General features: G+C 46.1%; 1 protein-coding gene across 1 annotated transcript in view; it reads right to left on the reverse strand.

Moving 5' to 3' along the window:
* The window catches only part of DNAH12 (dynein axonemal heavy chain 12), a 1,449,067-nt gene that overhangs the window by 24,342 nt on the left and 1,398,079 nt on the right, over positions 1–26,646 (reverse strand). The window contains exons 72-73 of the mRNA XM_085624669.1: positions 19,490–19,627; positions 4,953–5,044 (exon numbers count right to left, since the gene is read on the reverse strand). Of these exons, the coding sequence (XP_085480795.1) occupies positions 4,953–5,044; positions 19,490–19,627 (230 nt within the window). The remainder of the gene's footprint in view (positions 1–4,952; positions 5,045–19,489; positions 19,628–26,646) is intronic.

The following is a 26,646-nucleotide window of genomic DNA, read 5'->3' on the forward strand; positions in this document are numbered from 1 at the left end:
GCAGACGTATCGGGGGATCGGTCAACAGACTGAGTAGCTCGGGATACCAGTATCTTCGTGCCCAATCCGGAGCCACCAAGATGACTTGGGCCCGGTCGTGCCTGATTTTCTTCAGCACTCTGGGCAGAAGTGGTATAGGCGGAAAGGCGTACAACAGACCGCAACTCCACTCGTGACGAAAAGCGTCGCCGAGCGAGTGCCGCCTTGGAAATTCCAACGCGCAGAACTGCTGACATTGCGCGTTCTCTTCGGTGGCGAATAGATCTAACCAAGGCTCTCCCCACTGCTGAAAGAGGCCTTGCACCACTTCGGAGTTCAGACGCCATTCGTGATCCATCATGCACCGGCGGCTGAGTTCGTCTGCTCTGGCGTTCAGAGAGCCCGCCAGATGTTGAACCACCAGGGTGACGCCCTGGTGTTCCAGCCATGTCCAGAGGCGCAGAGCCTCCTGACAAAGGGTCCACGACCCCACCCCGCCCTGTTTGTTGCAGTACCACATGGCGGTGGTGTTGTCCGTGAACACCTGCACGACACTTCCCCTGACAGAGGGAAGGAAGGCTTTCAGTGCAAGCCGGATCGCTCTCAACTCCAACAGGTTGATGTGGAGACAAGACTCCGCCGGAGACCAGAGGCCTCTGATCTCCGCCTCTCCCATATGGCCACCCCATCCCAAGAGGGACGCATCCGTCACTACGACATGCTCCGGTTGGGGAAGGGAGAGGCTCTTGCCCTTGACCCACTCGCGGTCCGTGAGCCACCACTGCAACTGCTGTGCAGTACCCTCCGAGATCAAGACATGGTCGGACAGGTTGCCGTGATGCTGGGCCCACTGAAACTTCAGGTCCCACTGCAGAGCCCGCATGCGCCGCCTGGCGTGATGCACTAGTAGGATGCAGGAGGCCATCAGCCCCAGAAGCCGCAACACTAACCTGACCGAAACCCGGGATAGAGGCCGAAAGATGGGAATCAGGGCCTGTATATCCCGGACCCGCTGTTCCGGTGGATGGACCCGGAACTGCGCCGAATCGAGAACCGCTCCGATGAAGAGGAGCTTCTGAGAGGGACTCAAGTGTGACTTCGGCACGTTGATGGAAAACCCCAGCAAATGCAGGAGATCCGCCGTAGTCTGGAGGTGGGAGACGACTGCCTGGGGCGAGCCCGCCTTCAACAACCAGTCGTCGAGATAGGGGAAGACTGGGACCCCTGATCTGCGCAGATGAGCTGCGACCACCGCCATCACTTTCGTGAACACCCGAGGGGCACTGGTGAGGCCGAAGGGGAGCACGGTAAACTGAAAGTGCTCTTGGCCCACCGTGAACCGCAGGTAACGCCGGTGGGCCGGCAGGACGGGGATATGGAAATATGCGTCCTGCAAGTCCAACGCTACCATCCAGTCTCCAGGGTCTAGGGCAGCTAAAACCTGAGCCAACGTTAGCATCTTGAACCTTTCCTTTCGGAGGAAGGCATTGACGTTCCGGAGGTCCAAGATAGGGCGCAGGCCCCCCTTGCCCTTCTTGGGAACCAGAAAGTAGTGGGAATAACAACCACGACCTACTTCTGGACTCGGAACGCGCTCGACGGCCCCCTTGGCCAAGAGAGCCGAAACTTCCTCGCGGAGAAGATCCAAATGATCCCCCGAGATACGGTGGTGCTGCGGTGGCATGGCTGGAGGGGTCGTCTCGAAGGGGAGGGAGTAGCCCCTTCGGACGATTTGCAGCACCCACCTGTCCGATGTTATGGACCGCCAGTGGAGTAGGTGATGGCGAACTCTGCCGCCCACTGGCGTGGTATGGGCCTGAAAGCTCGGACTAGGAAGGCTTTGAGGCGGATGCTGCCGGGGTGGATGTGGGCTGACCACGTCGGCCTCCATTTCCGCCACGGCGGAAGCCACGTCCACGACCGCGCGCAGGTTGGTTCTGCGGCTGGTGGCTTTGCGAACGTGAGGAGGCGCCCCTTCCTTGGCCACGAAAGGGACGAAAAGCGGAGGTGTGCGCCCGCGGAGCCGAGAGGCCCAAGGACTTGGCCGTAGCCCGGGAGTCCTTAAAGCGGTTCAGCGCACTGTCCGCCTTCTCACCAAACAGGCGAGTGCCATCAAAGGGCATGTCCATGAGGGTGTTCTGGACATCCCCGGAAAATGACGTGGACCGCATCCAGGCGTGGCGGCGGAGCGCCACCGTGGTGGAAATCGCCCGACCTAGCGAGTCCGTGGTGTCAAGCCCACATCTTATGGCGTGCCGTGCTGCATCCCTCCCATCGGCCAGAGCCTGGGTAAGACGCGTCCGGACCTCCTCCGGACACAGGGGCAGCACGTCCTCCACCGTACCCCACAGGGAATGGGAATAACGGTCCAAGAGACAGGCGGTATTTAAGGACCGCAGGCCCAAACTAAGGGACGAGAACAGTTTCTTGCCAAACTGCTCGAGTCTCTTGGAATCCCGGTCCGGCGGAGCGGTCGGGAAGGAGGATTGGGAAGTAGAGGCCTGGATAACCAGACTCTCGGGGGTGGGGTGTTGGGACAGGAAACTGGGGTCGCCCGGAGCAGGGCGGTGGCGCCTGGCAACGTTCCTATCCACAGGAGGAACTGTGGAGGGCTTGGACCAGGTGCCCTGCAGAACGTCAGTGAGGGCCTCGTTAAACGGCAGCAGAGGCTCAGTGGAGCTTGCTGAGGTTTGAAGCACCTCAGTGAGGATGTTGGTCCTCACAGCCACGGCAGGCAACTCGAGCCCAAGGGCCTCAGCCGCCTTGCGCAGCACCACAGAAAATGCTGCACCCTCCTCCGAAGCCACGGTCGGAGGAGAAGTGAATCCAGCGTCTGGCGAGGTGTCCAGCCCGCTGGCCTCCCCCAGTTCATCTGCCCAGTCCTGAGAAAGCTGTGACTGAACAGCCAGAGGGTCCTCGAACCCCTCCCAGTCGCCCCCTTCTTCCGATTCCTGATAAACAGGAGGAATGATCGGAACCGGACTGTAGAGATGGTAGGTCTCTAGCGGCGTCGGATGCGGCGTCGGCGGACGCCGTGCCGGCGTCGGGTCCGGATGAGGGCTAAACTGGGGCGTCGGCGTCACAGGCGTCGGCGGCGCCGGTGACGGCGTCAGTGGTTCAGGCGTCGGCGCCGGTGGAGGAGTGACTAGGTCAACCGGCGTCGACTGGGGCCCAGGCATGGCCCCCGCGGGCACCTGCGGCGTCGAGACCGGAGTCGTCGACGGCGCCGGGGCCGGAGCCGCCGGCACGCGAGGTCGCCCAGTCGAGCCCGCGGGGCCCGAAGGCGCGCCAGCGGGCGTCGACGGCGGGGCCAGGCTCCTCATGGCCGAGAGGAAGGCACTGATCTCCGCCGGCGCCGCGTCAGTCCCAGGGACCGGAAGGTATGGGGGCGGACGCGGCACCTGCGGCTCCGCCGGAGCCGCGGGGGTGGAACCACTTGGACCCTCGGCCGAGTCGCGCGACCGGCGAGGGGAGTCCGAAGAGCGATGTCGCCTCTTGGACTTCTTTGAGTGTTTGGACTTACCCGACGACTTGGAGCCCGACGATCGATGGTGGCGTCGGCTCGGGCTCCGCGAGCGATCCTTGGACCTCCTCCTGGACCGGGATCGCGCACGACGCGGAGCCGAGTGGCGAAGCTCGAGAAGCTTGCGGGACCGCTCCCGCCTAGCCTTCGAAGTCAAGGCCTGACAGTCGTTGCACGACTCCGCGTCGTGGTCGAGGCCTAAGCAGTAGAGGCACCGGCGGTGGTGATCGGTCACCGACATCAGTCGATGACAATCTTCACAAGCCTTGAACCCAGGCATCCTACCGGCACCAGATGTCGACAGACAAGGATCAAAAATGATCAAAAAGATTTAGTCAAAAAAGACTAAAAGGGGTAGCTCTCCCGGATCTGCGCTTACTGGCGCGGAAAAAAGAAGAACTGACGTCAGCGCGCGAGGGCGGCGTCTAAGTACTCCGACGACGTCATCCCGGCGCACGACGCCGACGACGGACGCGGAGCCGCAGACGACGCCTAGCGACGCGCAAGGGGTATTGCTGACGAAAAATCTTCCGGATCCAGTCTGACGCCTGGGGATATTCTAAGGTGAGGAATCTAACTAACGTGTTTCTTTCAGATAGGCATTTTAGCAATTATCATCGGGTTCCCTTTGTTAATGAGCATCTGCAGGACTATTCAGAATTACCAAATTTCCTTCAGCATACATTTATGTTTGTATGGTAAAATCCGACTGCAAATCTTTATAAATTAAAACCACAGATGTTAACAAATACGGGCTTTCTGGTGAACTATATACACCATGTAATTGCTTTTCTTGTCTCATTTGGCGTCGCTTTCACAACACGTTTTAATGGAGCTTACCATTTCTCATGGAGTAAAGTTACAGAGTAATTGATAGAGCTAGATAAGCGCTCCATATAGTATAAGGTATTGTCCATCCTCATATAGCAAAGGCAGTGAGTCCTTTTATGACTTTGGGAATGTGATAGCTATTTGCAATTCAGTCCTACATTACATGTTTCAAACTGAAGAGCTGTGAATGGATTTCATCAGTTACTTTTACCTTGACGGATATAGAAGGACAATATAAAGTAGCGATTCTTTAGTATGTAAACCATGGTGGCAGAGAAGAGTAATGACTTACCATACTTTATAAAGGACAGCAGTAAGTAACATTTATGAGGGCATATCAAAAATCAATGATGATGGAGTTGGTGTATCTTGGAATGATCAGAATCATGCTAGAGAGAGGCATTATTATATAAATGTATATTCCCAATACTTCTGTAAAGAACATATTGTTTGCCAAAATTGAAAGAAATAACAATATTTCCTGGCATGGCATAAACAGATTGCAGTGGAAAACCTAACCCAGGATTTTGGCATGATTTGCAACATGATGTGGATAACACGCAATTAAATGATGACCTGACAACTGTCTCAATGACAAGAGTTTATGCATCTTACTAACCTCTGCCTGTCCCAGCGAGCACCATCCAAAAACAATCCATGTACATAGACACCATCTTCTGGAGAGGATTCTGCAGTGTCTGAAGGAAGTACCTAATTAAATAAATGTATAGAGTTAATGCTAGGAAAACCTCATTATTAGTATGTTTCTGCTTTGGAATGCCTACAATACCACTTACAGATGTTTGTAAAACAAGACTAAGAATGCATCATTCCAAAGGCAAAAATGTATGAGCGGAAAGGTCTGTATATAAACATGACAAACCTTTAAAACACACTAAGGAAAAGTTTAGCATATTATGAACTTTAAAAGCAGGACTCTATGATATTCCATTTTAATATTCAGCTGACCTTCGGTAGATAGATAACACCCACATTTGCTTATTAGTCTCTTCAATTCTTGCAATCTAAATTTGGAGGTAGGGATAATGTATTGAGTTTTTAGTTATAGGGTTTATATTGTATATGTATTAAGCCTGGGCGGTGAACTCCGCTCCTCTCGCGGAGTTTCTGGCACTCCACGTTACGCGGAGGTTTTTTCCGCGCTCGCGTTCACCAAAGTCAAGTTGGCGAGCGAGGAAAATCCACCTCCCGTTGAGATTTTTCCTTGTTCGCGATCACCAACATCAAGTTGGCGAGCGCGGAAAATAAACCTCCCGGCGAGATTTCTCAACGCGGTGGGTCAGGTTTCCCATTGCGAGTGGTCGCGTATGCTCGCTACCGCTCGCGTTGAGAAATTGCTCGTTCGCGATGAGAAAGCTGCCGCTTGAGTAAAAATCTACTCGAGCGGCAGAAAAGGTAAGCTTGCGCTGTGCATGGTGCTGTTCGCAATGATTGCACAGTGCGGACAAGCATTCGGCACTATGCAATCACCGCGAACGGCATTTTTCTACCGAACTCTGCTGCTTGCGGAGCTTCGCGTAGTGCGACTGAGTTTTTTTTGCACTTCGCGTAGCTTTGTGTAGTGCAACTCAGCGAACTCCACCCAGGGTTAATAAGTATGGTCTAAGCAAAAAAAGATGTGGTCTTTAAACTCCCGTTCTGAATTAATCCTTGTTCCATTCATTCTTTTTTTTTGCATGTCCCAAGCGCATGTCTTAGACAGAGCCCTGTGCATGCCGGAGTCATACTTTTCTAAGCCAAACACAGTGGTCAAATGGCTGATGTGATTAGAGTATTTTTTTCAAATGAAGTGCTGATATCTAGAATGTGAGCAAGAAAGTATTGGTAGGTAGGGGTCATTTAGGAGACATACTGGGGACAAATGAAATAGGTAAACTGTTGCCTAAATGTGTGTACAATGAAGGTAAATAGAGAATAAATATGCTTTGGCTAAGGAAAAATGTAAGTCAAGAATCTATACTTTTTTAACATAATTTGACAATTTTCATCTCTTTCATCTTTTTCTACTATGAAGAAACATCAGCCCCAAAGGGCTCCCAAAAAGGGAGGTCCAAGGAAAAGAAATCTAGGATGGAAGAAAAAAGAAAATGCTCAACATCAAGGAAACTGATATTTGCCAATGGGACTGGGCCTTCATATTCACTATTCAGACCTGGATCCCTTTCAACCTTGATGCCAAAGCAGCACCATGGCTTGGCATTGGTAAAGTCTTTGATGGTGAAGTATTCTTATCACCTCACGCCTTTGACTCATTTGATGGCACAACACTCAAAGGTGAGGCACTTATCGATGTCAAGGGATTCAATATCGAATGCCATATGGCATCACATAAGTCAATGTCTAGCACATCAGTGCGCAGGAATTGGTTCAGACTGTCTCATACTCAGTCTTCCTTACTGGTGCTGCTTGGTCCTTTGTATTTTAAGGCCCCCCCGGAGGGTCTGCTGCAAACACGCCTAATGCCTATACACCTTACACCACCACCAACACCAAGAGTGATGGCTTCTAGATCAACTTCAATATTGTCGATCGGAAAAAGGCAATCTATTCGGTGAAAGTCACTGAAGAGACACTTATTAACAGAGACACCACAATCAACTCTGGGTCCTCATGACACATTTCTGTAGGTGAATCAACAACATCGGCAGCATATATGTAAGTTCACCCTCAAGGTCACCTACAAGATCTTCTGCATTCGACTCGGACACATTATCTCTATGTACTCCTACTTCCAATACCTGGTCACCAGTTACAATTTGCCCTGTGAATGCCAACTCTACATTCAACAATGTTTTGACCAGAAGTACTGCGAAATTAATGTTGAGCTAGAAATTCCTCATTCCACAGTCTCATGTTTTATGAAGACCATGCAGCTTTAAGCAACCGGATCCCTACTTCCTCTAGTGTTGGGTCTGTTAGAGCTGGAAGAGGAAAACACACATGAACAAATCTACAGAACCTCATCAACTGAAGAAATATAGACATCAAGAACAAGACCCAGCCTTACTTGGCTTAGATCCTAAACCTGATTCTGTAATTGTCTTATATGTCAGGAAACGTCATGCCTCAGATCTTGAAACATCTGCTCCCCAAACAGCAAAAGCATGAGGATGGATGCCATAGGGAAAAAGATGTGCTGTAAGGCTGCCAGGACACTACGGCCCTCTTAGGGTGGTACGCAGATCCCTATGGGAAACAACGCACGTTTGCAGATGATTTTGTAAAATAAAGAAGACACGATTTCTGTGAGCTAGTGCAGCAAGACCTTTTGATGTCTAGTCAGGTTATAAATGCCTCCTTTGACTCTGCCTATTTAGGAGTTTTCCAGTTATTATCACAGCATTACTTGGTCATCCTAGTTACGATTGGTGTCCTTTAAACTGGATGCTCCATTGAAGATTCACAACCTTCCATTTTCTGGCCCTCCTTCATTCAGTCAACATATAGAAGAAGAGATAATTTGCATGAAAGATAAAACTGAGATCCTTAAAGCAGTGGGGTTTAGAGGAACACATAAAATTCTTCAGATCCCATTACTGTTACAAAGGCCGCAGATACTACCAGCAGCAGAGGGCTACCAAGACCATCCGCAAATAGCAATAGCCACAGTAGAGGTACTCCTACCAATAAAAACATGGCTCTAGATCAAAATCATCCAACCAGCCACAATCCGCCAATTCGTCTGGATTTCCTCCATTCAATTGCACAGAATGACTTGTCTATGCTCTCCATCTGGTGGAGGGTTTTATTTTGCAACATCTAGAAGAGGGGTGAGACATTACCAATGACGAATGCTTATCATTTTTCGAGATAAATACTCTCTTTGTTTCAAAGCAATTATTCTGTCCATTACATTAGTATTAACATCACCACACCATTCACAATCAACATTTGCTTTTATAAACATGTTACGACACTAATCACACTCTGACTGTATTGCTGCCTTTGACTGTGTACAGTGCTCCTCTGATTTTTGGCTAGGCTTCTGCTATATATAAATGACATATACATACCACACACAATATCTTGTGTGGAATTCTGCAAGGCCACCAACATCTTACTAATGAAGAGAGCAATAGAACCTGTCCTCAGTCTTTAAAGGGGGAAAGGGAAGCCAATAAATGGATTGGGGGGGAGGGGAAATATTGCACATGCTAGCAGTTCATTAAATCCTCCCTCACCTTAAGGAAGGGGACTGGATGTGTATGATCGATGTACAGTATGTTTATTTTCACTTCCCCATTCCGATCATAAAGAAGCATCAATCTGTCACTGTGTTGTGATAGGAAAACCACCTTCCCAGTACAGGCTCAATTTAGCTCCTCTGAACTTCTCCTTATTCATGGCATTAGTTGTGGCCCACTTGCAGTGTCAAAGTTCTACATTTATTTGTACCTGAATGTTTGGCTTCACAATGCCAGAGACCCAATCAAAATAAAATAAGATCTTCGAATCACAACTTAAATTCAGTCTTCAGATCAGCTATCAAAAGCCAACATTAACTTAAATTCAGATACTAAATCATTTGGGAACGACTGTAGAGAGAGAGCAAAGAAAGGTGTTCCCTTAATAAGACAAAGAATCATATATTTGGGAGAAATCTCATCTCTTAAAATAGCTTTACCTAATGGCTAGGAACATTTAACCTTCCCTGGTGTTGATGGCTCCCTACTTTGCTATTGCGTCAAATGAGAGACTCAATATAAGACACTACATCTAGATTTGACTAAGGCAACGTTCTGTATTTAGGAGCCACCAAGGAGGTGGTTCGAAAACTGCAGGTTGTCCAAACTCTGCGGCCAGATTGCTTTGCCAGTTACCTAGAAAGGCGTTCATCTCAGGATCTCTCCGTGACCGCCACTGGCTTAGGATGGAGAATCGCGTGAAATTTAAGGCCCTATGCTATATGCACAGGATCAAATTGGGTTCAGCACCACAGTATCTGTGCGCCTTGGTACACTACTACCTCCCTACGCGTCTTCTCCGATCATCAGCTTAGACTAAGTTTCAAGTCCCCAGGATTAAACGATTGTGTATGGGTGGCCGGTCTTTCTCCTACTTGGCTCCTTCCCTATGAAACTCACTCCCATTACAACTCCGGCACAAAACTATTTACAAAAAATTCCGTAAAGACCTAAAAACTTGGTTATTTAACCAATAGTGTCTCTCTCTCTTCTAGCGTTGTGTCCGATGACGTCGGAAAAGCTCAGGGTAGCTGTGCGCCTTAGAAAATTAATAATAATAATAAGACCACTTCAACAATGCCTAGACAACCAATCGTCTCAAAGACAGAACAGCTACGATGACATCCTCAAGCTGTCACAAGCTGAGGTGAAATTTATTCATGTGATGCAAGGCAAACAACTGTGGAGCCTCAGAAAATGTGCATCTTGCTAAGAACCTGTCGAACAAGTTACTTACCTTTGGTAATGCATTATCTGATAGACTCTATATAGCTTCAGATTCTTTACCTTTGAGTTTTCCAGGTGTCAGACTGGATCCGAAAACTTTTGCTGAGCAATACTCCTTGCGCGCGACGTCAGGTGGCTCCATTCGGCTCCGCGTGACATCGGCGGAGCCGTTAGCATCGGATATGGCATCACGGTGCATATACAGGTGCCACCCAGGAGCGAGTACATCAGTGCTTTTCGTTTTTTCCACGCCAGAAGCGCAGAGCCCTGAAAGGGGAAACAACCCTAGTTCTACAATATGAGTCGCAAAGCGGGGAGGCATGAGTGGGGCTGTAAGGAATCTGCAGCTAGATAGAGTCTCTACCAGATAATACGTTACTGAAGTTAAGTAACATGTTCATCTGATAGAGACTTCTATCTGCAGATTCCTTACCTTTGAATCAGATACCCGAGCCATACCATCCCGGCGGTGGGTTGTAGACTCAGATCCTATATTAAAAAGTCCTGCAGGATCAAATGGGCAAAATTCCAGTCCTTGCGCAGCTGGCCTTCCAGGCATTAGTGTTTTGCAAATGTGTGCAGAGATGCCCACGTTGCTGCCTGACAGATGTCTTGGACTGCGACACCTCGAGACAAGTCACAGCCTTTCCCCTGGTGGAATGGCCCTTAATCCCTCAGGGGGCTGCTTCTTTGCCAAGGCATAACAGAACTTGATGCAGAGAATGACCCAGCAAGAGATAGTCCTTTTCTGCAATGCCTTTCCCTTCTTCACTCCCATGTACCCCACTAAGAGTTGGTCATCCACCGGGAACACTTTTGTGCGGTCTAGGTAGAACGACACTGCTCTTTTTGGGTCCAGCTGGTGGAGACACTCCTCTTCTTTAGGGGGATGCAGGGGAGCAAAGAAGGTAGGCAAAGTGAAGGACTGACCCAGATGGAATGGGGTCACAACCTTTGGCAAAAATAATGCCCGAGTGCAAAGCACCACCTTGTCCGGAAAGGACATAAGATAAGGATGCGAGCATGATAATGCCTGCAACTCACTCACACTCCAGGCAGATGTGATTACCACTAAGAAGGCTGTTTTGATGGTCAACAGCCGGAAGGGCCAGTTGTGTAACAGCTCAAAAGGAGCACACATCAGGTAGGTGAGTACCAAATTAAGGTCCCACTGCAGCATAAGAAAGAGCGTAGGTGGGAATAGGTGTCAACCCTTTTAGAAATCTATGTACAATGGGAGATTTGAAAAGAGAAGGCTGGTCTGGCAACCGCAGAAAAGCACACAAGGAAGAAAGGTAACCCTTGAGAGTTCCCAAAGCAGAGCCTTGCTGGGCAAGGGTCAAAAGGAACAAAAGGACAGTAGAAAGAGGAGCAGAAAGAGGGTCAATAGACCTTTCTGTACAGTATAATACAAATGTTTGTCAACGACAAGCATATACCGTCTTAGTTGAGGGTCACCTGGCTGCTGAGAATAACGTTACAGACATCAGGAGGAAGGTCAAAAGCTATCACCTGTAGACACTCAATATCCACGCATAGAGGTGCAGAGTTGACAGGTTCGGGTGGAGAACCCTCCCCTGCTGCTGTAACAGAAGATCCTCCCGAAGGGGAAGCCTGATCGGAGGATCGATGCACATGCTCAGAAGCTCTAGATACCAGTCTCTCCTAGCCCAGTCCAGAGCCACAAGGATTACATGGGCCCGGTCTCCAGCGCACAGTACTGCTGACACTACACGTTCTCTTCGGAAGTGAACAAATCTAACCAAGGTTCTCCCCATTGCTGAAAGAGACCATGCGCCACCTTCCACTGGAGACGTTATTCGTGATCCGCTAGACATTGCCGGCTGAGTTTGTCAGTCCTGGTGTTCAGAGACCCTGCCAGGTTTTGAACCCCCAGGGTTATGCCCTGCTGTTCCAGTCATGTCTAGAGACGAAGAGCCTCTCGACAAAGGGTCCATGACGCCACCCCACCCTGCTTATTGCAGAACCACATGGCAGTGGTGTTGTCTGTGAACACCTGCATTAATTTCGCCATGACAGAAGGAAGAAATGCTTTCAATGCCAACCGAATCGCTTGGAGCTCCAACAAATTTATGTGGATCCCTGACTCCACTGGAGTCCAGTGTCCCCTGATCTCCACCTCTGCCAGGTGGCTGCCCCTTCCCAGAAGTGATGCATCTGGCACGACTGTGAGATCTGGTTGGGGAAGGGAGAGGGGTCTGCCGTTGACCCACTCGCTGTTCGTTAACCACCACTGCAGATCTTTTGCAGTTCCTTCCGAGATCTGAACCACGTCGGTGAGATTACCTTGATGCTGTGCCCATTGGAACTTCAAGACCCACTGTAGAGCCTGCATACTCCACCTGGTGGGTTTTACCAACAGGATGCAGGAGGTCATGAGGCCCAACAGCCTCAGAGTCAGTCTCACCGAAATCCAGGATAGAGTCTGAAATATTGGAATCATAGCCTGAATATCCTGGACTCACTGCTCGAGATGATAGTCCCAAAACTACACTGTGTTCAGAAAAGCTCCGATGAAAGGGAGCATCTGAGAAGGAGTCAAGTGTGAATTCGGCACATTTGTAGAGAACCCCAGCAAATGCAGGAGGTTTGCCATAGTCTGAAGGTGGGGGACAACTGCCTGGAGGGAGGGAAATCTTCAACATCTAGTCGTCGAGGTAGGGGAAGACTGACACCGCTAACCTGCACAGATGAGCTGCAACCACCGCCATCACCTCGGTGAACACCCGAGGGGCATTGGTGAGGCTGAAGGGGAGCACAGTAAAATGAAAGTGCTCGCGGCCTACCTTGAACCGCAGGTAACTCCTGTGGCCCGGTAGGAAGGGGATGTGAAAATACACATCCAGTTTTCTTGGTCTAGGGCAGACAAGACCTAAGCTAGATTGGGCATTTTGAATTTCTCATTCTTGAGGAAGAGATTGACGGTCTGAAGATCAAAACTGGGCCATAGCCCCATGTTCTTCTTCGGAATCAGAAATTAGAGGGAATAACAGCCACTGCCTACTTCTGTAACTGGGCCCATTTCTATAGCTCCCTTGGCCAAGAGAGATGTAACTTCCTCTTGGAGCAACTTTAAATGATCCTCCGTCAGCCGTTCCTGATTTGTCAGATAAGGGGGATAAAAAGAAAGGAAAGGTAAAGAATAGCCCTCCTGGACGATCTGCAAGACCCACTTGTCCGATGTTATGGATCTCCAGTGGGGGAAATGATGATGAATTCTCCCAGCATCTGGAGTAGGGTGGTCCTGCAGAATCAGCCTAGGAGTACTTGGAGGCTGCGGCTGCTGGGGCAGTGTGGTCGATGACTTCTGGCCTCAATTCCGGGATTGGAAAGCACCGTGTACACGTCCTCGCACGGCTTGGGCAGTCTGTGCGGGATGGTGGCTGTGATAGGGCTAACGTGGCTGTAAACCCTTTCTGTTGCCACGAAAGGAAGACTGGCCATGAAGGGTGGAGGAGAGGCCCAAGGATTTGGCCTCAGCTCGAGAGTCCTTGCACCTAACCATGGCCGAGTCTGCCTTTTCCCCAAAAAGAAGGGTTCTATCAAAGGGTATGTCCATCAGATTGGCTTGGATATCGCCGGAGAAGCCAGTTGTTCAAAGCCAGGTGTGTTGCCTCAAGGCTACCATCATTGAAATCGATCTGCCCAGCGAATCTGTAGTATCTAGGCCACACCGTATTGCTTCTCTCCCGTCCTTGACTGCTTGGGAGAGTACAGCCAGGGCCTCCGCCGGGACTTGTGGCAGTACTTACGCAACTGTCTCCCAAAGGGAATGGAAGAAACGGCCCAATAAGCATGATGTATTCCCAGACCGCAATGCCAGGCTGGAGGAAGAAAACAACCTCTTTCCCAATGCGTCCAGCCTGTTGGATTCCCTATTTAGAGGGGTGGAAGGGAACGCACCCTGGGACATAGAGGCCTGCACCAATAAAATTTCTGGGTATGGGATGTTAGCTGAGGAACTTTGGGTTGCCCGAAGCCGGGTGATGGCGGCCTGCAATAATCCTATCCACAGGAGCCCTTTGTGCTAGGTTTGGACCATGTACCTAAAAAGACGTCCGTAAGTGCCTCATTAAAGGGCATAAAAGGGTTCAGAAGTGGAAGCTCCAGGTTGAACCACCTTGGTCTGTAGATTAGTCCTCACCTGCACAGAGGGCAGCTCTAGTCCAAGGACCTCAGCTGCCCTTTACCACCATGACATAGGATGCCCTCTCTTCCGTAGCCACTGTTGGCGGAGAGAGCATGCCAGTATCTGGGGAAGTGTCCAGTCCACTGGCCTCCCCAAGTTCCCCATACCAGTCCAAATTCTCCTCAGAGACATCCTGGTTTTCAAGTGGGTCCCCAGACCCTTCCAATTCCTCTCCTGAGCCTAGCACATCTTAAAAGTGCTCAGGCAATAACATAGAACCTATGGGTTCCATTAACGTTGGAATCGGCGTCGAGCAACATCGTTACAGCTCTGTGTATGAGTATGGAGCTAGCGCCACTGATGGGCACCTTCCGATGCCACAGGCACTGACTTCGTATCCAATGCCAGGGGAGGTTGTGATGGTTCGACCGGCGTCGATCCGGATCCGGGATCGGATCCCTGAGGCCCCACTGGTGCTGAGACCAAAGCCGACAGTTTTGAACTCGATTGGGCCCCTTCTGACCTCGCGGGGCTCTAAGGCTCACCAGCAGGGTCAAAATACGCAGCGCATGGCCACGTCAAACTCTTCTATCTGAGCGGGAGTAGCTCTGGCTTCCTGAAAGGGGGAAAGGAGTGAAGTCAACTCTGGCTCTAGCTCCGTGAAACTATGTTTTAAGCGTCAGTGTTCCTTATCTCCTTCGTTGATGGAGGACATCAGAGGTGAAGAAGAAGCCCACTTGGACTTCTTCTTTTTGTGCCTCTTCCCCGAGTGTCCCGACGACCTCAAGTGGGACGAACAGGATTTTGGGATCTGGGAGCAGTCCTGCGTCAACCTCCTCTTCGATCGGGACCGGGGCCACTGCAGAGTCTCGCTGGATGTTGTCGACTGTCGGGCCACGAGGAGCTTCATCGCCGGCTCCCTCAAGGTCTTCGGAGCCATGGCGTGACAGTCTGAGCAAGACTTTGAGTTGTGATCACGCTCGAGACACCAGAGACAGACGCAATGGGGATCGGTGACCGACATCATGCGGGAACAGGCCCTACACGCTTGGAACTGGTCTTCCTTGAAGACATCCCTCGCACATGAAATTGGAAAAATCCTAGAATTCGACAAAAGTCAAGAAAAAGCCTGCCAAAAAGCAGCAGAGGGGTAGCTCTTCAGGAATCAGTGCTTAACTGGCGCGTAAATAAAAGAACTGACATCAGCGTGCCTGGGCGGCACCTATATAGGCACCGCAACATCATAACCAACGCTAACGACGCCAACGACGTCACGCGGAGCCGAATGGAGCCACCCGACGTTGCGCATAAGGGGTATTGCTCAGCAAAAGTTTCTGTATCCAGCTGGACTCCTGGGGAATTCAAAGGTAAAGAATCTGCAACTAGAAGTCTCTATCAGATGATTAAGACTATAGACCTTCTCAGCCGATTCTTCAAAGACAACTACAAATAGATCTTTTTCCCACTGTGCAAAACCCATAATGGCAAATATTTGCCTGCAAGAGATGACAAATCGGTTCTCTAGACAATGTTCATATGATGCGCCAGTCAAAAACGTTACAGTGCACTTTCCCGCCCATTGCTGTAACTCAAGAGCGGATTTTCAGGTTGCGGAAGTCAAAAGCACGATACTATTTGCCTCTGAATGGTCCAGGCAATGAAGGTTCACAGACCTTCAGATTCCTCTGTCACTAAACAAGAGATTACCATGCAAACCGAACTCGATGACTAGGCAGCAATGTCAATTATTCCATCCAAACCTAAGAATGAATGTGGCAGTATGGCTCCTGAAGTTAGACAGTTTGGTAATCTGAATTCCCCACAATCGTGCATGGATATCCTGAAGGAAGTGAAAAGACCTTCAATGAGAGTTTCTTATTTCTTCAAGAGGTTTTGTTTATGGTGTTAGGAACAAGGCTGTAATCCTATATCTAGCCTGGAAGAAGTGATTATTCCATACTTTTTACGTCTAGTAAAAGCTAAGCTGTAGTTCTCCTTGATCAAACAAGACACTGTTGGCTTGAATGAGAAACAAGGGCGGGCTGTGTAATTTATCAAGCCACCCTTGAAAAACGTTTGTCAAAGCACTTTTTATGACCTTTTAGAATTGCTGTTCTTTATTCCTAATGGCCTAGAGCCACAGAAAGTTAGACATTTGCTTGCTATTCTATTCTAATGTTTATGTAGAGCCCACAATGCAGAGGAGATAGTTACTTACTTTTAGTCCTGGGTCTGCATTGTAATGATCTGCATTTTAATCAATAAATGACCCTCCCGCCTGCCAAGCTCTTTTCTAGGCCATGTGAACTGAAGGTCTGAGACTGCCTTTGAAACAACTGTACATTCTTTCTTTTATGATAATGCCTATCAGGTCTCCTTTTACCTACATTGTACACATATTTAAGCAGCGGTTTGGTATTAAGAGTGTTGCCATACAGTTTTGAATGGCATAAATATGAATATGTGGTTTGAGTGTTCTGAGGTCTCCAGACACAGCAGGGAATTACTCTAACGATTATTGCTATCAATGAAGATCCTACAATGCAGAAAGTGATGTAACACAAGACTGTATTTATGGCTATTCAAGACTTAGCATGTGGGAAATTTCCTGACGCACTAGCCCATGAAGATTTGATGGTAGAGGTTTAGGAAAATCCTGTAACTGAAATATTTTTGTGAACACTGGATGTTTTGAACCTTCTCAAAATGAGTTATGAAGTTAGTGTTGCACTGCATGAAACCTAGAGATGGACTTACAGACTTCATGGTGGCAACATTTTCTTGCTAATAAATAATTCTTGATCGTTTTTTCATTTACTTTATTTAGGTGGGCATTTGCTAGGAAAATATAATTGAGACCCTTGCTGTCCTCCTCCTTTGAGGTGCATCTGTGCTAGTGTTTGTTACCCCTTGTTCAATGCTCCCCCACCTACACCCCAGGTTTATGTTTAGAGAAATGTCTGCTGTACATTGTTATAGATTTCCTTTACATTGTGGGTCTAAAGTGTCCCACTGCTCTATTTAGACACCATAAGTTAAATTCAGAAGCTGTCTTGTTTCAGTAGTTCAAACAATGACAATCTGTATCTCTAGGGCTCCTACCTTTCCTACCTGCAACTTCTATGACAGTGCTTTCTACACTAGGATTCTACCCCTCTTGTTCATAATCTTTATTGAGTTGTGTTTCACTGTTCAAATACTGGTTCTAGTAGAGGTTATGTTAAAGCCTGGCTGAAGAAATTGCATGTGACGTACTTCATGCCATTACATTTTTCAAAAATTCTCTTTTTAGATGAAGCAATATTTACTTATTCTCTATATCCAACATGTCTGTCCCCATTTCCTTGAGTACATTTATTTGACTGAATAGAAAACAAAATGGAATAATTTGCATGCTTTCTGCTTGACTCTCACCTTCACTCACTGCTGGGGCTCTTATATTACCACAAGCTTGTAATAATGCTAGTCAGAATGCCCACTGTTTATCCAACCTTCAGCTTTCTGTTAGGAAGCTTTTTCTTCTTACAAAGTGATTTGCAATTCATATTATGAGAATATTCATAGTGGCGTTACTATGGTCCATAAGACCGTTTGTTGATGTTCCTTTGGTTGACACACTTACCACCTGCTCCCCCTCCCTCGTTTTAGTGTCATTAATAATTTGAGGGGCATTTTGCATTTAAACCTCCGTTTCAGACACTTTGAGGAACTCTGCTTTCAGACCAAGTATTGTCTGGATGTAGAGTATGATTGCTTTCATCATGAGAAAGCACAGTAGTTTCTAGATATGGACTCCAATTTCATCAATGGGTGCTGGGTCTGCTTCATCATATCTGTTTGTCAGGCATTTCAGAAGACCCTTTGAGTCTGAGTTGCCTGAGTAGCCCAAGTTTTAACAGACATGGAAAATACCCGAGGGCAAAAAACCTGCTGATGCCAGGAATATCACATGTAGAAGGTAACCAGATAAAGGACCCCAGAAGGAGGAGGGAGGCAGGAGAAGCAGGAAAATAACTTATGATCAATGCTGAACAGATGGAGGGAACAGGAGCAAGGAAACACACTCACAGGAACAAAGATGTGTTGGGATGCAAGTAGCAGAAATGAAAAGTGCCTTTTATACTGTTGGAACAGGAAATACATCACAGTAAGGTACTGGTAGATTGGAAACACATGTCAAAGGTATGTGGATCTGCCATTTTGGATTAGGCTATTCAATAACCCAGAATTCCTCACTAGAGGATTCTGGGAAGAAGAACCAGGAATAACATGAAGCTGCTGGCAGCGTCTTCCCAACCAGACCCCCCTCCCCCAAAGACAAGAATGGATGTGCAAGAGATGGTGCAGGCGGGCTAGCCACCGTAAGGTAAGTTTTCAACAGAGGAAACACTGCAGCCTTCCAGTCTCTCCCCCACCATCCATGGGTTGTGTGTCCTGCCTGCCGGGAGCAACGCAGAGGTTGTCGCCGGCCGGGACACCAGCGCAATACTGCTGTCTTTCTATGATCTTTTGATACCCCCACCTGCATAGCCATGTGGTGAAAGCCCTACTTTAGTGCTCCACTAAAACTTGATTTGACGATGGATGGTACTGACACAAATACAACAGTTTTTATAAACTCTGTTGGAAACAGTAACAAGAATGGTGACATGGTGAGAAGAAAAGTGCTATCAAGATTGAAGCATAGATGGCAACAGTGGCGTAAATGGTTAGTGCACTGAAAAATCAAACAACTTAAAAATAAAGCAGAATGGGCAGATCACCAGGGATTCCAATAAAGAATAAGAGATTGGACTTTGGAGAGGCCATTGTTCACTGACAGGTCGGAGTGCTTCTCTGACAATCAAGTGTACTGTAGATTAGGAAAGAGTAAACCAGTTGAAGAAATAAAGGTGGTTTGACAATTGTCATGACTTTAAAAGAGAGTGGGTCCCTCTTCAAAGAAGCACACAAAATGGGACCACTGTGCTAGTAAATGGGCTAATTCCATCTGCACACAACAAAGGAAGGTGGAGGAACTGTACAGTTTAGCTACAAATATGAATGTGCAATTCGTACAGATAGAAAGGATGCAAATTGTACACAAAGGAAAAGCCAACTTATGCATTCAAGTTCTGTAAAGAGTACAGAGGGCATGGCACATGACAGTCCCTGAGCTGTGACAGACTGGACCACTGCATAAGGATGCCTGGAAATATTTCATTGACTAAGAATGCTGGAAGATGTTCAACATTGTTTAATGGAAGGAAATGTTGAAAGTGAAATTTAATTTTTTAGGTCTGATTATGAAATATAATGAAAAAACAACATATGTTGCTCCCTTCCTAAGTACTCTTATTTAATCCCTCCCCCCAAATTTCCACCAACCCACTGTTCCCTCATCATACAAACTGATTAGTTAGACATATGTCTGATCCATTAAGGTTGGTTCTGTTTTCAAAGAAAACCTTGTGGTTGTCCTGAAGTTCGTTTTTGAGACTACTAAGGTGATGCAGCACATTATAAGTTCAATCTATAATCATCTCAGTTCATACTCCGCCTAATATGAATATTTGAAAAATTATGTAGACTTACCTGAAACTCATAGCCTAAGAGGTCGATAGGAATCGTGTACTTCCGGGCATAGTTCTGCATTCCCCCAGTTAAAAATGCTTGAGTAAAGTAAAACCCGGAAACCCAGAAAACATGAGGTTTTCCATGTTCATACCAGTCCTAGAGAAAGAAAAAAGGATACCCATTTACAGAGCAATTTTAATTTTGTTAAATGGTGTCACTTATAATTTTCTCATTCCACAATAGTACTGCTGGCAGAAAATCACACACTGATACCAATGAAAATTTTATCAGTGAAGAAGTTCATGGGGTCCCACAAACTCTCTGTCGAGCACTCCAACATTTTCTCTCAGTTTCACGCTTACTCTCAATCTCTACCCTCTCTGTTGTGACTCCCTGGAACTCTGAGGCACTGGAGATATGTTGAACACAGCTGACACACAAGATATGGAATCAGCATTTTAGATCTTACAGCATATTGCTGTCATTTCAGGTTTGCAATGAGGTTTGGTTTGAAGAGACACACTAGGGTATCAGACAAGGATAATGATGAAAAGTGGTAAGCAGATTTCAAACAGGAGTTAGACATAGGACCTAATAGAAATGATCTCATGCGCCGCAAAACTGGACACTACCTGATGCAATGAAGATGCATACTGCCTGATCCAACTAAAGAGAACTTGGATCACTGAGGCTGCCATTCCAAAAAAACTCACACAGTCATTCTCTGCCTCTGCAATGACAGGACTCAAACCCAACCCCTACTTTGAGTTGTAGATGTTCTAGCGTAATATTGTTTATAAAATATTATTGGTCTTTTATATCGCTGTAAAAATATTGTGATGTCCAAAATATTGTGGGACAGGTAAAAAAATAGTTTCTTTTACTTTCTTAACAAAATTGAATTATTTAATACATTTTCATTTAATAGCAATACACATAATGACTAATTGGGGCTTTTGTAATTATTTTGTTATTTTAAACTATTTTAGTAGATTTTTTTCATTTGGTAATAAATTTGAGGATGTGAATATATATTCAAGTTTACTTTTTTGTTGGTGAGGGTTTGGGTTTATAGGGGAGTAGGGTTGCAAATGTATTAAAATATCTATCTAGTAAAATTTATTAGATTGATATTTTTATACATTTTAATTCATTAATTAGATTATTATGTACATTAATTACATTTATATTTAATTTTTGTACATTTATTATGCAATTATTTCATATTCTTTTATTACATAGTATCTTCAGTGTACTTTTTGTGTATATTTTATGTATCATAAATTAATAGATTGTTTTTAAATATTTCGGTTTTTGGGAGTTGTTGGGCTTTGTAGAGGGTTAGGATGGGAGATGATTTAAATATATATATTTGAAACAGTACACATTTTTAATTGGTTAATTTGTTTCTAAAATATGTATATTATTACATATTTATTACATTTATTGGAGTAAATGTACTAAAATTAATATTTGGTTGTTTTGAAATTTTTTTTTATATATTTTCTTAATTGTTTGTGTTAATTATTATTTTTACTTAGTGTTTTTTGCTTATTATGTTTGACTATTTATATGCTAAATAATATGATTTTTTCATGTTTTGTTTGGTTTTTGTGAGGCAATATGAGAAATTGTTTACTTTTTCTGTGAATCATGTGTTTTAAATATTTTACATAGTTTATAATTTTTGTTCGTTTGATTACAATTTTTAATTCCACACATTTGTTTTTAATTGTGCAGTCTTTTAAATATTTCTGTGCATTTTCTTTTATTCCTTCTTTGAAAATAATGTAATTGATATTTATTTTTTAAATATTTTTTATGTTGTGAATTTAATGCTATTTCTATTATTATAAATTAAAAGATATCTATTTCAATAAATAAATATTTTGTGCTTGATATGATTTAAGATGTTTTAATTGTTTATTATGTTTGAAATGTGTTATATTTAGTTACTTTAATTCTATGTTATTTGAACATATTTGTTCTGTTACTTGGGATTGGGAATTGTAAATTATATTTTTTTCAAAATCCTAAATTGTTTGCACTAAGGAATTGTAAGAATGATCCTTCCAAAGATGAACACTTTCCTTACTGTTACAAAGGTTGGAGTGTGAATAGGCAACCTGACCCGTACAATGAAACACTTTGCCTGCTCTTGCTTAGGTTGGAGATGGAATATTGAATATGACCCCTCCAAAGTACAATACTGTAGCTGAGGTGGGAGTCGGAATAGTAAATCTGACCACTTGAAATTCCTACTGTTACTCAAGCTGGAGTGGGATTATTACGTTTGATTTTTTTTTACATACTTGTGTACTTATAGATTTCCTTTTGATGGAGTGACAATAGTTTGTTTATATTAAATTTATATTTTAATATTCATTACATTGCAATTAAAATTTTATATTTGTTTCTGCTTCTAAGTTGTATTTATTTTTATTAATGTTTGTTTGCTTTGATGAATTTTTTAAATTTTGTAATTCTTTTTATTTTTTTGGTATGTTTTAGCTATTTTTTCATCTAATTTTAAAGTTTAACTTTGTTTTAATTTTATATTATTTTTATCTTTTAAATTGTGTTTTATTGATTGAAAATTATTAGTTTTAGTAATGTTTTTTATATTTAGTTTTAATGATTTAATAATTACATTGGAAACTGTTAATTGTTTATATTGTACTAAATACATATACATATGAACAAGTTACTTACCTTTGGTAACTCTTTTTCTGGTAGATACAGTATCTGCCTGTTGATTCCTCACCTTTTGAATTACCACATGCGCAGCATTCCACTGAAACTTTTCTCCATAGCTCGCCCATGTTGACGAGGATGTCACAATGGAATAGCTCCACATGCAACTCCGCTTGACGTCATGGGAGCCATAAGACGACCTCGTCGGCGTGCTGTCAGTTCCACCCATTTTTTCTGTGTCTTTGAGGCAATCAAGTGAACCGACAACATATTCAATCAATCAATCAGGGGTTTTTCAAGCAAAATACTCACCAGTGAGGGTCTCAAGGCGCTTGGGGGGGGGGGGGGAGGGGGGGTGGCGCCGGATCAGTCGAAGACCCAGGTCTTGAGGCTTTTCCTGAAGGTGCGCAGAGTGGGGGAGCATCTGATGTTGATTGGGAGCTCTGTCCCAGGTCTCTTGCTGCAACGTAGGAGAAGGCTCTTCCGCCTGCTCCGGTTCTGCATATGCCTGGGCAAGGTGGGCGGAGCGTTGGGTCCTTTTGGGTTTGTGGAACTAGGCTCTTTGGTTGAGGTATTTGGGTCCGATGTTGTAGAGGGACTTCTAGGCATGGGTGAGTAGCTTGAAGGTTACTCTCTTCTCGCTGGGGAGCCAGTGGAGGTCTCTTAGGTGTTGGGTCATGTGCTTGTGTCGCGGGGTTCCGGGGACGAGTCTGGCTGCGGTGTTCTGGATGGTTTGGAGCTTGTGTAGCAGGGTCTTGTTGATTCCGGCGTAGAGGGCGTTACCGTAGTCCAGTCTGCTGGTTATGAGTGCGTGGGTGACGGTCTTTCTACATTTGCGGGGGATCCACTTGAAGGTCTTGCAGAGGATGCGGAGGGAGTTGAAGCAGGTGGAGGTGACGGCGTTGATCTGGCGGGTCAAGGTGAGGGAGGAGTCAAGAATGATGCTGAGGTTCCGGGCATGGTCAGTCACAAGTATATACAGTATACAAACAGTATACAAACATAGCTAAAACCGAAAACATAGCTAAAACCGGACATTTCTCATCATAGATATTTCCTAGAGTAAAGTATCACATCACATGATTTTAACAATAAATCACATAAGATATACATTGATTATTTCTTGGTATGAGCAGGTAGGCAACGGGGAGGCGGGTGGTTCAGTGAGGAGTCCACAGGCAGATACTGTACCCACCAGAAAAAGCATTACCAAAGGTAAGTAACTTGTTCTTCTGGTGGCTACAGCTGCCTGTGGATTCCTCACATTTTGAATTGAATCCCCAAGCAGTCCCGATCCTGGTGGAGGGTGCCTGCCTACCTATACCAAAACTTCCTGCAGTACAGAACGTGCAAAATGGCCGTCCCTCTTCACCTCCGAGTCTAAGCAATAGTGCTTTGCAAAAGTGGGGAGGGAGGCCCAAGTTGCCGCCTTGCAGATGTCTACAACAGGGACACCTCTAGCTAAAGCCAAAGAAGAAGACATAGCTCTGGTGGAATGAACTTTCTTACCTTTAGGAGGCTCCTTCTTGGCCAAGGCATAGCAGATCTTGATACAGAGGATGATCCACCTGGACAGTGTTCTCTTGTGGACAGCCTTTCCGTTAATCTTGCACACATATCCGACGAAAAGTTGGTCATCCAACCTGAAGTCATTCGTCCTATCCAGGTAGAAGCTGACCACCCTCTTGGGGTCCAGGCAGTGAAGTCTCTCCTACTCTTTAGAAGGGTGAGGGGGAGGATAGAATGTGGGTAAAGTGATGGATTGCCATAGGTGGAAAGGAGTGACCACTTTAGGCAGGAAAGCAGCTTTGGTCCTAAAAAACATCTTATCTGCATGAAATCATGAAAAAGGGGCTTGGAGCTAAGAGTTGCAACTCACTCAGCCTTCTAGTGGAAGTGATTACGACCAGAAATATTATCCTTAAACGCTAAGAACCTTAAGGGACAACTATGTAAAGGTTCAAAGGGCGAACCCATTAAAAAAGTGAGAGCCAAATTTAAATCCCACTGAGGCATGATAAAAGGAGTGGGAGGAAACCTATTTGTGAGACCTTTAAAGAATCTCATAACTATGGGAGACTTAAACAACGAGGGTTGATCTGGTAAACAGAGAAAACAGAGAAAAGCCGACAAGGAGGATAAGTAGCCCTTAACAGTAGCTACTGCACAACCCTTTTTGAGCAAGGGAACGAGAGAAACTCAGAATATCAGACAAATGGGCCTGCAAAGGATCAATTGATCCCTCTTCACACCATTTAACAAACGTGGCCCGCCTACCAGAATAGACATATTTGTTGGAGTGTCTCTTGCCTGATAAAATAACACCCACCACATCCGGTGGGGGGAGAAAGAACTCAGGTTTCCCCTTTCAATCTCCAGGCATGAAGGTGCAGGCTCTGAATGGGGGGGTGTAGAACCTGCCCCTGCGAGAGGAGGTCTGCTCTGAGAGGGAGACATAGCGGAGGGTGCGATGAGATGAAAAGGAGGCATGTGTACCACACCCTCCCTGGCCAATCCGGGGTGATCAATAGGACTTGGGCCCGGTCGTGGCAAATCTTCCTCAGAACCCGAGGAATCAAGGGTATAGGAGGAAACGCATCTCCCAACGCTCCGCACTTCGGATACTTGAGACTGCAGAACGATGGGCAGTGTGCGTGCTCATGAGTGGCAAACAGGTCCAACCGAGGAGACCCCTTCATTCTGAAGATGTGACGGAACACTTCTGGATTGAGACGCCACTCGTGATCGGCTAAGTACTGCCGACTGAGACTCTCTGTCACAGAGATGATACGACCCCACTCCTCTCTGCTTGTTGATGTACCACATCGCGGTAGTGTTGTCCGTCAGGACCTGGATTGACTGACTGCGAAGGAAGGGAAGAAAAGGCTTGAGAGCCAAACGTATCACCCGCAATTCCAGAAGATTTATGTGAAACAATCTTTCCTCTGGAGACCAAATGCCTTTGACCTCTAGATCCCCCAGATGAGCTCCCCACCGTAAAGTGGAGGCGGAAGCTGAAACGGCATTTCTTGAGACACGTTGTCCGAGACACTCCACCTTAACACCGCCGCTGCAGTGTCTCTGGAGATTATGACCACCTCCTAGAGATCTCAGTCGTGTTGAAACCACTGCCTGCGGAGGCACCACTGGGGGCCCTCATGTGCGAGCATGCAGAAGCGAACAGACCGAGCAGGTGCAAGACCTTCAGGACTGGAACAACCGCTCCATTGTGAAAAAGAGGAATCAAAGCCTGGATGTCTTGAATCCTCTGCGGTGGTGGGAAGGCACGACTCACAGTAGTATCCAGTACTGCCCCTATGAACAGATTGCGCTGAGCGGGCACCAGCTGAGAGTTGGGTACGTTTATCGGAAAAACCCAAGCCGAACAAGACGCATTATTACTTGCAAATGATGCAGCACCATCTCTGGTGACTTTGCTGTGAGCAGTCAGTCATCCAGATAGGTAAAAACAGGAATCCCAGACATTCTGAGATATGCTGCTACCACCTCCATCACTTTTGTGAAGAACCGAGGTGTGGAAGACCAAACGAAAGGACCGTAAACTGGTAGTGTTGAGACTCCACCTTAAAACGGAGATACTTTAGATGCGATTTCAGGATGGGAATGTGAAAATACACATCCTGCAAATCGATCGACACCATCCAGTCTTCCTGCTGCAATGCCAGAAGAACGTGAGCGAGGGTCGACATCTTGAACTTCTCCTGTTTTAGGTAAAAATTAAAGACCCTGAGGTCTAGGGTCGGCCTCAATCAACCATCCTTTTTGGGAATCAGAAAGTACCGGACGTGGCATCCCTGACCCCTTTCCTGCTCTGGAACCACCTCTATCGCACCTTTCTGTTAATGTTAAATGGATTTCTAAAGCGCATAGCTTCCCGAGGGCTTCCCAGTGCTAAGTGATTGAGCTGGGAAGGGAAATAAGTAGGTATGTTAAAAATACTGTGGAAATGACCATGTCTTATTAACTTATTTCTGAAACTAGATTCCATTTCTAAAGATCTTAATTCACATGGCAATGTGTTTCCAAAGCTTAAGTGCCAAATGTGAGAAGCATCTATCTCCCCATCTTGCTCTCTTAATTCTTGTGGTTCTGAGAAGTTGTTCTTGAGATGATCTTAGACTTCTGTTGGGGACATATGGCACAACCATGCCTCTGATTTTAGGCGGACCTCTTTTGTTTATTGCTTTATGGGTCAAGCAAAGTGGCTTAAATTTGATCCTGGCATCGATCTGGAGCCAATGGAGATGTTTCAGATGCTCCCATAGGGGTTCATGATTCGGGACCTTACACAGAAGCCTAGATGCAGTGTTCTGCACAACTTGAAGTCGTTTTATAGAGCATTTTTGGGAGCTTAGGTAAAGGGAATTACCATAATCAATACGGGAAATCACCATTGCATGAAGTACTATTTTTCTTAATTGTTTTGGAATCCAGTCCAGGACTATTCGAATCATTCTAAG

This window comes from Triturus cristatus, chromosome 9, assembly GCF_964204655.1.
Source record: "Triturus cristatus chromosome 9, aTriCri1.1, whole genome shotgun sequence".
Taxonomy (NCBI): Eukaryota; Metazoa; Chordata; class Amphibia; order Caudata; family Salamandridae; genus Triturus; species Triturus cristatus.